Below are 12,729 nucleotides of genomic sequence, written 5' to 3'. Positions count from 1 at the left end.
TCGTATGGTGACAGCTCATGGTATATTTGAGGATTATAGTTGTTCTCATAGTCTTGGACACGTGGCATGTATGAATTGATTCTCCGCACCCATATCTCTTCGCTTGTACTAATCATAAATGCCACTTTGCCTTGCTTCTCGAGCTATATTTAGACCAGCCATCGAAATAATAGTATAAAATCTCCCTTTCTTCTATGATCACCACTTCTGCTCTCAATCGCTTTCTTTTGCTCTAAAAAGACTCGTACTATCAGTCTCTTACACTTTCTAAAGGTAACTCCTACTTCTGCTTTTTTTTCATATTTTAAAGTTGAATAGGTCTTTTTCATCTTCTTTCCCTTTTCCTGGTGGAAGTTTAATCTCCGGCTCTTCCTCTAACGGCCTTATCCATGCTCCAACTCCTATAATTTCGTTAAGGGCAGTTCATGATATTGATAATCTCCTAGTGAGTGACATCCCGTCCATACTGACTGAGAGGGATATAGATCGCTTACATGACCATTACTAGATCACTACAAAAAAATAGTGATTTAGCGACCAAAATTTTGGTCGCTAAAAGGAAGAATTTGGTCGCTATTATGAAATAGCGACCATTTAGCGACCAAAATGAAATGGTCGTTGTTTGGCCAGTCGCTAAAATTTTGGCGACAATCTGAAAATTAGTCGCTAAAATAGCGACCAATCAGCGACCATTTTTTGGTCGCTAATTTGGTGTTATGGCAAATTAAGTATTACAAAATAGCGACCATTTTTTGGTCGCTAATTTAGTGTCATAACAAATTAAGTATTACAAAATAGCGACCAATCAGCGACCATTTTTTAGTCGCTAAATTTTAATCGCGAAATAATCACTGTTTTGATCGCTATTTCATTATTATTTGATCACCTCAGAAAAGAGCATTTGGTCGTTATTTCATTGCAAATTAATAGTAAAATCAAAAAAATATTTGTTATTTAATTTGCTTTTATGGCTGATTAGTCACTAATATTGACCCAAACTTCCCATACTATTGACCCAAAAAGTTTCACAGCTTGACTTTTTTTTTTTTTTGTCGAATTCACAGCTTGACTAAATTCCACAACAATAAGATAGTTAATAAAACAGTACAAATGGACCTTAATCAGTTCTCTGAGAGGGCCAATAAAAAAAACCCTAACTCTATTGCTTAATGTTGACTAGATCCTAAGGTATCATCATGTCCTGAACCAACCAATCAAATTCCTCAAGCAGCCCCTTCCCTGTGTATGCGCTACAGCCCACGATTTTCCAATGCCTGGTTTTGTCCATATTCTCCAGGTTTAGTACCTGCAGAAGTTTTGCAAACTCCATTTTAGAATTTCAAAAGACGAAAGCAAGGCTATAAATCAGACATAATAACTTTGGAAGAAAAGAAAAGGGAAACCAAAAAATTATATATATATATATATATATATATATATATATATATATATATATATAGTAGCTTTAACCTGATTATGTTGGAAGTCTAAGGTCAAGATACTAAGGCATGTTTAACCATTTTGAACCATGCTTCTTTCATTGCCCAAATACTGGAGAGTTACAGATATTTAAAAATATATGCATATCAAGTTGACTTCCATAATCATTAAACCATGAAATGTTCTTTGCCCCGTTCTGATCAAATATAATAGGATTTAAAGTAGAATAGGAAGAAACAGAATACACATGCCTAACATCATTAATAGCTGTTGAAACAAACACACCTGATGACAAAATTGAGAAAGCAAGATTCACAAGTTGACACACATGCTCAAATATCAAATTAAAGTTCACAACTACACCGGGAGAGTGAATATTCCAGGACAATGAGCAGCACAGTAATAACATGGAAAAAGGACAACAAACTTCAAGTTGGTCCAAGAAAGAAAAATGACCTACAAATTACAATATTTAAATCAGTACCTTAGCAATTTCATTTGGTGTAAGAGCACCTTTTAGGTCTTGCTTATTTGCTAGTATTAGCAAAGATGCTCCAGAAAGCCTCTGTGAGATTAACAAATAAGCAGAGGATTAACCAGAAACCAAAGAAGGGCAAGGAAACAATGATAAGCAACAAATAAGAAAACGCATTTCAAAAATAACTAGAAAAGATAAACACAATATTGTGATAGTCCTATGAATTTGTTGGAAATTAATTGCACATTCACCACTAAGTTATTAACAAAACCCAAATGTTAAAGAAAAACTAAATCTAAGTTTTAAGAGTTTTAATTATTTGAGAGATAGTATTAAAATTAATTAATGTTATAAAATAATGATTAATAGATCATAACAAAACAAATTGATTATCCTTAACCAAATATGGATTTTAGGCAACTTAGTTATTAAGATTTCCAAATATGTCCTCATGGATCTTAGAATTGATTATCCTTAACCACTAATCTTTATTACTAATTCCAGTCCTTTTCACAAGTTAGTTATCCTTGAGAAATGATGATATTTTATTATCTGCCATTTTTTAAAAATTATTTTATCTGAAATTATTTTTCATTTTTAGAAAATTAAAAAATATTAATTAATTTTATTTTTTCTAAATATATCCTTATTTATATTATAAACCTTATTTTATTATTTACCTATTAATTTCTCTCTTAATTTCTCACGGAAATTTATGTAATATTGATACTTTTTAATGCAAAATAATTGATAAAGTAATAAATTACACTTTCTCCCCTTTAAAAAACTGAAATTTCATCTGATGTATACATTGTCTTATCACATTAAATGGTAGATGATTAGATCAACCACAAAGGAAGAAAAAGAAAAAAAAATCTTTATTAATGTCAAAATCCAGAAATATATATATATATATATATTTGTAGGGTCTTTTTCTTAGCATAAGGGCACATTCAAGGGAGATTTGTTTTAGGTGAAAAAATCTTCCAAACGTATTAAAATTTATTTCAATAGACATTATAGTATAGTACAATCAAAATGATAGTGAACTACTAGTAGGGCATGCATGTGCCTGATTTGGATTGTCAAAAAGTGACCAGCATTGAAGGGTTCTGGAAGCATTCCAGCTATTTTTCATTCAAAACGTGATAAACAAATTCTATATTAGCAATCAACAGAACAATTGACAAATACTTCATCACAAATGTCTTATGTACAGTAATCACCTGGATGGACTTCAATAGTTTCATAGTCAATACCATCAGGAACAAGTGTGGTGTTATACTGACAGGGACTTTTGCCATTAATAAGCACTCCATCTGGCATTCCAAGATCTTTCCCTTCATCAAGGGCCTTTCTCAAAGCCTAAATTCCAAAAACAAACTAGCATCAAACACCTTACTATACAAACTACCCAGCAATCTAAGTACTGAACAAAGCCAACTTTATAACAGATACTAACCGTATGGTTCCTTTTGTACAATCGCCAATCAAAATGATAATGTCGTCATATGGAGTAGCAAAAGGAATTGGAATAATAGGCCTATTATTTATAATGAAGCTACCATATACACCAGAGGCTCTCTCCATATGAAGAGAAGGGAAGTAAAAGAAACTCCCAATCTGATCCTTAACCTGAAACTGGTAGGTCCAGTTCCACTTTGGAGGAATTGGACAGTTAGTCCCCAGAAGTCCGTCTTGCCATGAACTTCTTCTCTGTTGAACTCCAGACCTATCAGACCCATTAAGTTCAAATCTTGGAAATAAATATACATTAACAGTAAATCTCTAATAATATTCACACTTGAAGTAAAAATTGGCGGCAAAATTGCAATGGAGAAAATAAAGTGCTAGTCCTACCAATGCATAAGAAGACTCTCGTCCAATTTGTTTCTAACGTTGATGACGACATTGTTGTTAGTGGTGACATTTATAGTAGGACCAGGAAGCTTCAGCTGCCTCTAAACTCATTTAGCACGCTGTTCATGGACTCAAAACTAATAAGTATTGGGTGTCGCCTAAAGCACTAAGAAATTGAAAACACCAAATACCTTAGATGGTAGCCATAATTAGGAATCCAAAGATAGAGGTAGAGTGGAGCACTAAAGGAGGCCCAGAATATGGCTAAAGGACTAAGCAAGCAAAACTTCTATGCATGCACTAATTTATATTATAAATGAGAAACTAATTTATAATTATGTGATCTAGTGAAACAAAACTTCAGAGAAAGGACCAAAGGGAAGATTTAGATCAAGTTAAATGTAAAAACAACTAAAACATAGGGAACAAGAAAGCATTACAGTGTCAGGCCCTTCTATGCATGGACCACCAACCAAAGCTATAATTCTGGCGCCAGTTCCAGGCAAACAAGCTCCAAGTAATCCTGAAGCCACGCTTAAGGCCACTCCTATGCACCTTGAAGCTCGATTCCCAGGAGCAATCGGCCATTGATCCGTTTGCAACTCATCCAAAAGCTATAGAAGAAAATTGGTAACAATTAAAAAAACCATTTCACTCGATCAACAAAAACATGACATTAGAATTTGAAATTTCAAAATTAGACTCAAACTGAACCAAGTACGCACAAAGTTGAGGGTATATTCGCACTCGGATGCGGGCAATAAGAAGCGGGTAACGCCAAGAATTGGAAACCCATTTTGCATTCCTTTCTGTGGGTATCCAACAGGGGCTCTCCTGCCCGAACACCAAGTCCCAACTGCTCCATAATCTGATCTTTGGAAATCTCCTTGTTGCCTCTAAACACATAAACCTTCGACATATCTGAAAATCCCAATTCATGAACCTGTGCCTGCGTCCCAAATGAAACGAACCCAACAAGCACGTTATCCGGCAACAACCCGATCGCGCGTTTGAGAGCCGATTTTACGAACCCAAACTCCTCCTCGATCATGCACGTATCGAGAACGAACAAGAAAACAGGTGAACCCGATGGTGCAGGAGCTGCGTTCCCGGGAATATTGGGATTAACATTAGGGTTAGAAAGCATGTATTGCACAGTCGTGTATTGAGGGTAGAGCTCAGCAGGGAGATTGGTCTTGGAGATCATGGAGTAGTGAGGAGGAAAATGATTGCGCAGGAAACAAAAGGGGCAGATCCAGATCTTTGCAGTGAAGTCGACCGGACGCAGAACGACGTTGACAGCGTGGAGCAGAGGAACGATCGACGGGAGGCACGGCTGTACCAGACGAGTGACGAAGAGGCCAAATGGGGGAGGGGAGGGCGGCAATAGACTTGAGAGTTGAGAGAGATTTAGGGTTGGATTTAAGGGTTGTTTTGATAGAGATTTAGGGTTGGGATTTAAGGGTTGTTTTGATAGCAGGTTTGTTTATTTAGATTTATTTTTAATCTTTCAATTAAGAATTATTTTTTTTTAATCAAATTAAGATTTTATTTTTATAGTTTATATTATTTAAAATATTTTATACTATATGTTTATTAATTTTATCTTTAATGGTATAATTTTTTTAAAGATAAATAATATAATTTTATTATATTAAAATATTATACTGTATTAATTTATAATAATAATATTTTAAATTATTTTTTAAAATAAATTGTGCTAAAAATAAGAATATACATAAAATTATAAAAAAATATTTTAATAGTATATTTAATCTTAATTTAAAATTTTAAATAAAATAAAATTTAATTAAAAATTAAATTAAAATTTTAAAAATAAAATGGTCGCTGATTAGTCGCTGTTTAGCGACTAAACTAATTAGTCGCTAAATATGGTCGCAAATTATAATATTATATTCCTACTCAAAAAATAGTCGCAATTTTGTCGTAAATATAGTCGCAAATATCTCGCGCCACTAATTCCCGCTAAATTTAACGACGATTTAATATTTGGTCGCTAAATAGCGACCAAATAACGACCAATTTTTGGTCGTTGAACTTTTTATTAAATAAAAATATTATTTTATTCATGTAGTAGCAGAATGGTCGCTGATTGGTTGCTATATAGCAACCAAAAATTTTGGTCGCTAATTTTGGTCGCAATTTCACAATTTTTTTGTAGTGGATCTCTCGAGAGACCTTCCAGGTTTCTGCTCTAAATCCAAAAGTTCACATAGACAACCAGATCCCTGCTGAATATACCATCATGATATAGAGGAACAGTTGAAGGCGTATCTTCAGTTTTTCATTTACTTTTTTTATTGAAGTCATTAGATTCCATAAGCTATCAGTCGCCCAATTGCACCCCAACAAATGGAGGATTTGGTGGCTTTCCGCTTCATCTGTTTCAACAACAATATCGAGCCGACCATTGCACACTTTTTCCAAATGTATCAGCTGGGTACTCGAAAAAATGAAGAGTTTTGATTCTTCAGTGAGAAAAAACACCAGACTCTCTTTGACAGGATATCCTCATCCTTTAAGAGCTGGAAGAATAAGTTTTTCATCCTTCGCCATAGGATTTCCTGGGGTTTTAGATAGCTTCAGACTAATTAGAACATATACGTGGAGCTTAGAAAGGATGAGGTCCAACCGTGAAGGGATGAGGAAGAGGCTTTGGACTTCCTCCAGAAGATGGCCTCGACCCAAAGAGTGGACATTAATATGGCAATGAGGAACGCCACCTTTCCTAGCGAAGTCATTACCAAGTAGAACAGGCTTGGTTGCCTCAACTGCCCAGTCCTTAAAACCCTTGGGAAGTCGTGCCCTATACTGCAGAGTAAGGAATCTTTCTTTTCCAATTTTATTGCCTTTAAAATACCTTACTTACTCACTTTTTGCTCTGTACAAGTATGGCTAGCAAAGGAAAAAATAAATTTGCAGAGGCGACTTATGCTGCCTAGAAGGGAAAAGCTACCATTGATGCCTCAGCTCCCTACCAAAATGGGCCTGCTGTGCTGAAGAGGCCATCGTTCTTCCTCCTCCACCTCCCCCTCCCCCTTCAACAACAGATGAGTAAACTATCACCCAAACTGAGTCTTCCTCTAAGGGCGCTCCTTCCTTACCACCCAACCAATCTGGTCCACAACATGAGGAGGCTAAAACCGAAGCCCCATGGCCTCGAGGCATTCAACACTTAGCACTAGCGCTGACACGGGTGAACTCGCTTCTCGAAGAGCCCCAATTGTCATTTCTCATAGCAAAGAATGCCTTGAGGTCTGGTGACTACCATCACCTAAACGCTATTGAGACATATGACTTCTATGACAATGTCATCCATTCTACAATGGACAGTGCTCTATGCGTGTACCTAGCTAAGGAGCGAAACAAGGCTTTGAGGAGAGAGTTCGGGGCATAAGAGATGGACATAAACCTTCTTTAAGATGAGTGCTCAAGGCTCAAGGCTCAGGTTACCGAGGTGGAAAACACTATAAAGGAAACCCTAGAGTTCGTAGTTAAACTTCAGGCAAGCTTGGACTTGGCCAATGTTGCGAATGCAACTGTCAAGAATCAAGTTAAGAATGTCAAGGATTAGGTGGCTAACCTTCAACGGAAAGTCCATGAGCTTCAGTCTCAAGCTCAAGAGACCCAGGCCACCACATATAGGTTTGCGGAGCTAGAAGTTGAACTTCAAGAGATGGTGGCTCGGGGAGGGGATATGTTCATTGAAGGCCAGAAATTGGTCAAAAAGGAGCTAGTCAAGCACTTTCCTACTGAGGAATTGATGCGGAACAGGACTTCTCCTAAATTAATGAAATTTTCTCTGAGGAGGAGGAGGAAGATGAGCAGGAGGAGGGGCAGAATGAAGATAATTTCCCCAACCGGTTACTGAAGATGTAATAGATGAAAATATAACAGAGGCTCGGAAGCAAGAAACTAAAGATATCCCTCCTTCTATGTAATTTTTTCTTTTATAAATAAAAAACATTTCCTCTATCTTATTGCCTTTTATTTTTTCAAGTATTTAGGATCAGTACACAACTTAAAAATAAAATAAAAAAATTTCCTCTATTTTCTTGCCTTTTATTTTTTCAAGTATTTAGGATCAGTACACGACTTAAAACTAAAATAACCAAAACTCTTGTCCAGTTGTTTTTATAGATCAACTACTAAATTTATAACTGATAAATAAGTCTTAAATGCCTTAGAAAACTCTATTAACGGGACTAACACCTGGTCGCAAGCCAGCGATTACTCGCCTTGTGGCTTTGATATAAAATGCTTTTGGAAATTTTTATTATTAGGACTAACACCTGGTCGTATGCTTGGCCGTTACCTACCTTATAACTTTAGTATAAAATGCCTTAGAAAATGTTATTAATGAGACTAACACCCAGTTGCATTCCAGACCTTGTGGCTTCGGTATAAAATGCCTTGGAAAATTTTATTATTGGGATTAATATCCAGTCGTATGCCTAGTGATTACCCGCCATATGGCTTATCCCTGAAAAATGCTTTCCTTAATCGTCAATTCTTGCTTAGGCAAACTATTTTTCCACATAACTTAATAAAAAAGACATGAAAAAATACCTCGTTAATAATATTGATAAAATTTGCATAAGTTACAAATATTCTAGAAATGGAAAATGACTCGGGCATCTAAGTTGGCTAACTTATAAGCCCCATGGCGAATAACTTTCGAGATCTTAAACGGTTCTTTTCAATGTTTATCCAACTTACCAAACCCGGTCATTATCGCATGTTACATCAGTCAATTTAAGAACAAAGTCTCCTATATTAAAGGCTCGAGGTTTAACTCGATTGTTAAACATATGAGACATTTTGGTTCTGTAAACAATCATTTTAATTGAAGCTTGCTCTCGTAGAAACTCAACTTGGTCAAGTTGAATTGCATTTCTTTGGAGTCCCCTAAGGACTCAAGATGCTGAGTCTTGAAACTGCTTACTTGGACTTCCATGGGAATTACCACTTTGGCCCCATACACCAGTGAGAACGGGGTCTCCCATATGGCTTCCCTTTGAGTTGTTCTGTATGCCCAGAGGATGTGAGGTAATTCCTAGGGCCAACTACCTTTGGCTTTGTCGAGCCTTTTTGTAACGATCCGGAAACCGGACCGCTACCGGCGCTAGGATTCAGATCGACTTAAGGTCGCCGGAACCCGTAGCAAGCCCACTATACAATTTGTGTACCTGATAAAATCCCAAACATGATCATACATTTTCATAAAAACTTTAAACTTTTCATTCACCAAGCTTGACCTGTGCATGCACCATAACAGTAAACATAAAAACCCCTTACTAGAGCTCTCATCAAATGCTCTAGTAGGGTCAACATAACATACATCAAGCTTGGTTCAACATAACTCATCATAAAACATTTCATAAAGATCATGTACAAAAAAGGGATTAACCATACATTAGGGCCAAGCACAATACTAATCCTCATTACATTACTTTACATTACATTATTTTACATATCATGTCCACTACTAGACTATCACGCTTAATACAACCTTCACCCTTAACGACTTCCCGGCCTATCCTGAACCTGCAAACCTGGGGGTTAGGGGAAAGGGGTGAGCTACTAAAGCCCAGTGAGCAGAACAATAAAAACAGATTATTAAACACATGCTTTCATGAAATGCTTCACATCACAAACAATTCACATCAAGGATGGACTTGTCACCAATGACCCTCTACATAATCCAATGTGCCCGGCCCTCGACGGAGCTCCTCAGGACTTTCGCTTAAACATAACATAACATATCCATAATGCCAGAGGCGTAGAATGGGCCTCGACCTGGACTTTCTCTTACTCTGTGCCAGGGGCGTAGAATGGGCCTCGACCTGGACTTCCATACCATATTATATCATATCATATCATATCATATCAAGGGTCAATGGGTCATTCAATATCCATCCACATCAACATCATATTATGCAATGCATCATATTCGTGGATTCTAATGCAATACAACCTATTACATACATGGCATTCATGATGTATGAACATGCTCAAAAGTTTATTTGCTTTGAAATAAAAAGAGTTGTGTTCTACTCACCTATGGCTGATATTGGACTGACTCTGAAGCAGCTATCTCACTGCTGACCTCTTTGGTTCCTCGGGTTCGATCCTACACAGGTGGACTCAAATAAGGGACCAAACATACTTCATAAGGACTCTAAACATCTCCCCAAAAACCCCCTAAAACACCATAAAACATGCATGCAAAACAGGCAAAGGAAGGCTGGGCAGGGGACTTTCGGCGGCAGGTTCGGCGGCCGAAGGTCCCTACAGATTCGAAAGTCAGGCACTTTCAGGGGCAAGGTTCGGCGGCTGAAAGTCCTTCTAGAGCCGAAAGTCACTAACCTTTGGGGGCAAGTTCGGCGGCCGAAACTCCCCTCTAGAGCCGAAAGTCCAACTTTCGGGGCGAGCTTAGGCGGCCTAAAGCTGCCTCCACAGGCAGGTTCGGCGGCCGAACATGGCTTCGGCGGCCGAACCTGGGTTCTCCAGAATGGCAGAACCCGATTCTGCCTCTCACATCCAGCCACCAAAAACCTCACAACATGCATTCAACTATTCCAAAACATGCATAAACACTTATTCAAGCATATAGGGGCATAAAACTAGCCTATACCCTAACAAACATCATCATAGCATCACATAAACATACATTTATCATTTAACTAACATAAACCCTAACATTTTACAACTAGCCTAAACATGCATCAAAACCCTTAACCCCTTCTTAAAACTTACTTAAAACATCATAAAAGGCGTGAATCTACACTTACCTCTTGAAGATCGAGAGGAGATGCGATCCCAAACTCGGAGATATGGAGGAACAAGCTCCGGGGGTCTCCAAGCTTCAAACTTTGATCTTTAGCTCAAAAATCTTCAAAACAACGTAAAACTCATCAAAAACTTGAAGAGATTGAAGACAAACAACAAATCGACCATGGAAGGGCGAAATCTCACCTATGCTCGAAAATAGAGAGAGAAAACTTGCCCATTTTCAGACAAGGGGCCTTTTGTAACGACCCAAAAATCGGACCGCTACCGGCGCTAGGATCCAGATCGGCTTAAGGCCACCGGGACCCGTAGCAAGCCTGACATGAGACCTGTAAACCTGTTTAATCCCATACATGATCAACAATCATACATAAAAATTTAAAACTTTTCTTTCACATACATCAACCAAACTCAACCTGTGCATAAACATTAACATAACATTGATCCCTCTGTGGAATCTCATCAGTGCCCCCAATGGGTGACACAACATATGTTGAGTTGGTTTACATAAACATCATAAAAGATCTAGGATCATGCATTAAAAGGGATACCTTACACATAGGTCAAGCACAACTTCTAATCCTCAATATCATTACATTACATAACTATTCATAACTTTACAATTTCATCATGTCCACATTCTATCTATTACATACAAAGACTTCAATACTCTTGCTGACCTCCTAGTCTACCCTGTACCTGCAAACCAGGGGAATTTGGGAGAGGGGTGAGCTACTAGAGCCCAGTGAGCAGAATCATAAAGCATTTAAAACACATGCTATCATGGAATGCATCACATCACAACTAATCATATCAAGGATGAACTTGTCACCATTTAGCCCTCTACATATTCCAATCATGCCAGGGGCGTAGTGCAGGCCACACCTGGTCTTTCCCTTATACATAACATAACATAACATACATAATCCATGGTGCCGGGGGCATAGTGCAGGCCACGTCTGGTCTTTCTCTTACATAGTGCCAGGGGCGTAGTGCAGGCCACACCTGGACTTCCATACCATATCATCATGTCATAACATACGAGGGCTAATGGATCATTCAACATTCATCCACATCAACAACATATTATGCAATGCAACATATTCGTGATTTCTAATGCAAACAACCTAAAATATCACATGGCATCCGTGATGCATGAATATGCTCAAAACTGATTTATTTACTTAAGAGCATAAGAGTTATTCCACTCACCTCTGGCTAGCTCTGACACTGACTGAAGCAACTGACTCACTGCTGAGGTCCTCGGTTCCTCGGGTCCGGACCTACACAGGTGGACTCAAATGAGGGACCAACATACTATAACATAACTCTAAAAACATCCCCCAAAAACCCTCTAAAACTCCTCAAAACATTCATGCAAAACATGCAAAGGAAGGCTAGACAGGGCACTTTCGCGCGGCAGGTTCGGCGGCCGAAAGTCCCTCCAGAGCCGAAAGTCAGGCAGGTTCGGCGGCACCTTCGGCGGCCGAAACTCCCAGACAGAGGCGAAACTCATGCATGTTCGGCGGCACTTTCGGGGGCCGAAACTCCCAGACAGAGGCTAAAGTCCTCTTTCGGGGGCAAGCTTCGGCAGCCGAATGCTGCCTCCACAAGAGGGTTCGGCGGCCGAAAGTTCCTTCGGCTGCCGAACCTGGTTTCTCCCAGAATGGCAGAAACTCAGCTCTTCTATGCATATTTGCCTTCAAAACTTCCCACATGTATATAACTCATTCAAATCATGCAAATATACATACATTGGCTCCTTGGGGCTTCAAATTAACTTAAACCCCAACTACAACACACAACAACAACACATTGCTCAAAAACACAACATAAACTCAAAAACCTAACTATGAGCTAAACATGCATTCTACCCCATAGATCTTGCATAAAACTTACTTTAAACATGAAATGAGCTTAAGATCGACTCTTACCTCTTGAAGATTGAGAGAGAGACGTCCTAAACTCGGAGGTGGAAGATTTTTGAGTTCTTGAACCTCAAAGCTTCAAAACTTGCTTTAAACTCGAAAATCTTCAAAACAAAGCAAAAACTTGTGAAAATCTTGAAAGATTTGAAGGAAAAACTCAAGGATTGGTGAGGAACGGCGGAGAGCTCACCTTGGCCGACAATGGGGAGA

The 12,729-nt window shown here is 38.2% G+C and overlaps 2 protein-coding genes across 2 annotated transcripts; both read right to left on the bottom strand.

Annotated features, from left to right (window-relative positions):
• Positions 1 to 930: 930 nt before the first annotated feature.
• Positions 931 to 4,212, bottom strand: LOC110623786 (ADP-ribosylation factor-like protein 2). Its single transcript, XM_043957042.1, has 5 exons — positions 3,779 to 4,212; positions 3,381 to 3,650; positions 3,145 to 3,283; positions 1,925 to 2,005; positions 931 to 1,306 (listed from the first exon to the last, which is right to left on the bottom strand). The coding sequence occupies exons 3-5, from the start codon at positions 3,262 to 3,264 to the stop codon at positions 1,184 to 1,186; spliced, it is 324 nt and encodes a 107-aa protein (XP_043812977.1). The 5' UTR covers positions 3,265 to 3,283; positions 3,381 to 3,650; positions 3,779 to 4,212; the 3' UTR covers positions 931 to 1,183.
• LOC122723735 (protein transport protein SEC23-like) lies at positions 3,836 to 5,233 on the bottom strand. Its single transcript, XM_043957041.1, has 3 exons — positions 4,504 to 5,233; positions 4,219 to 4,392; positions 3,836 to 3,897 (listed from the first exon to the last, which is right to left on the bottom strand). The coding sequence occupies exons 1-2, from the start codon at positions 4,983 to 4,985 to the stop codon at positions 4,326 to 4,328; spliced, it is 549 nt and encodes a 182-aa protein (XP_043812976.1). The 5' UTR covers positions 4,986 to 5,233; the 3' UTR covers positions 3,836 to 3,897; positions 4,219 to 4,325.
• Between the last annotated feature and the right edge of the window lie 7,496 nt (positions 5,234 to 12,729).

This window comes from Manihot esculenta, chromosome 5 (assembly GCF_001659605.2).
Source record: "Manihot esculenta cultivar AM560-2 chromosome 5, M.esculenta_v8, whole genome shotgun sequence".
Classification (NCBI taxonomy): domain Eukaryota; kingdom Viridiplantae; phylum Streptophyta; class Magnoliopsida; order Malpighiales; family Euphorbiaceae; genus Manihot; species Manihot esculenta.
The sequence above is the reverse complement of the archived record's forward strand: the minus strand, read 5'-3'. Positions and strand labels throughout refer to the sequence as shown.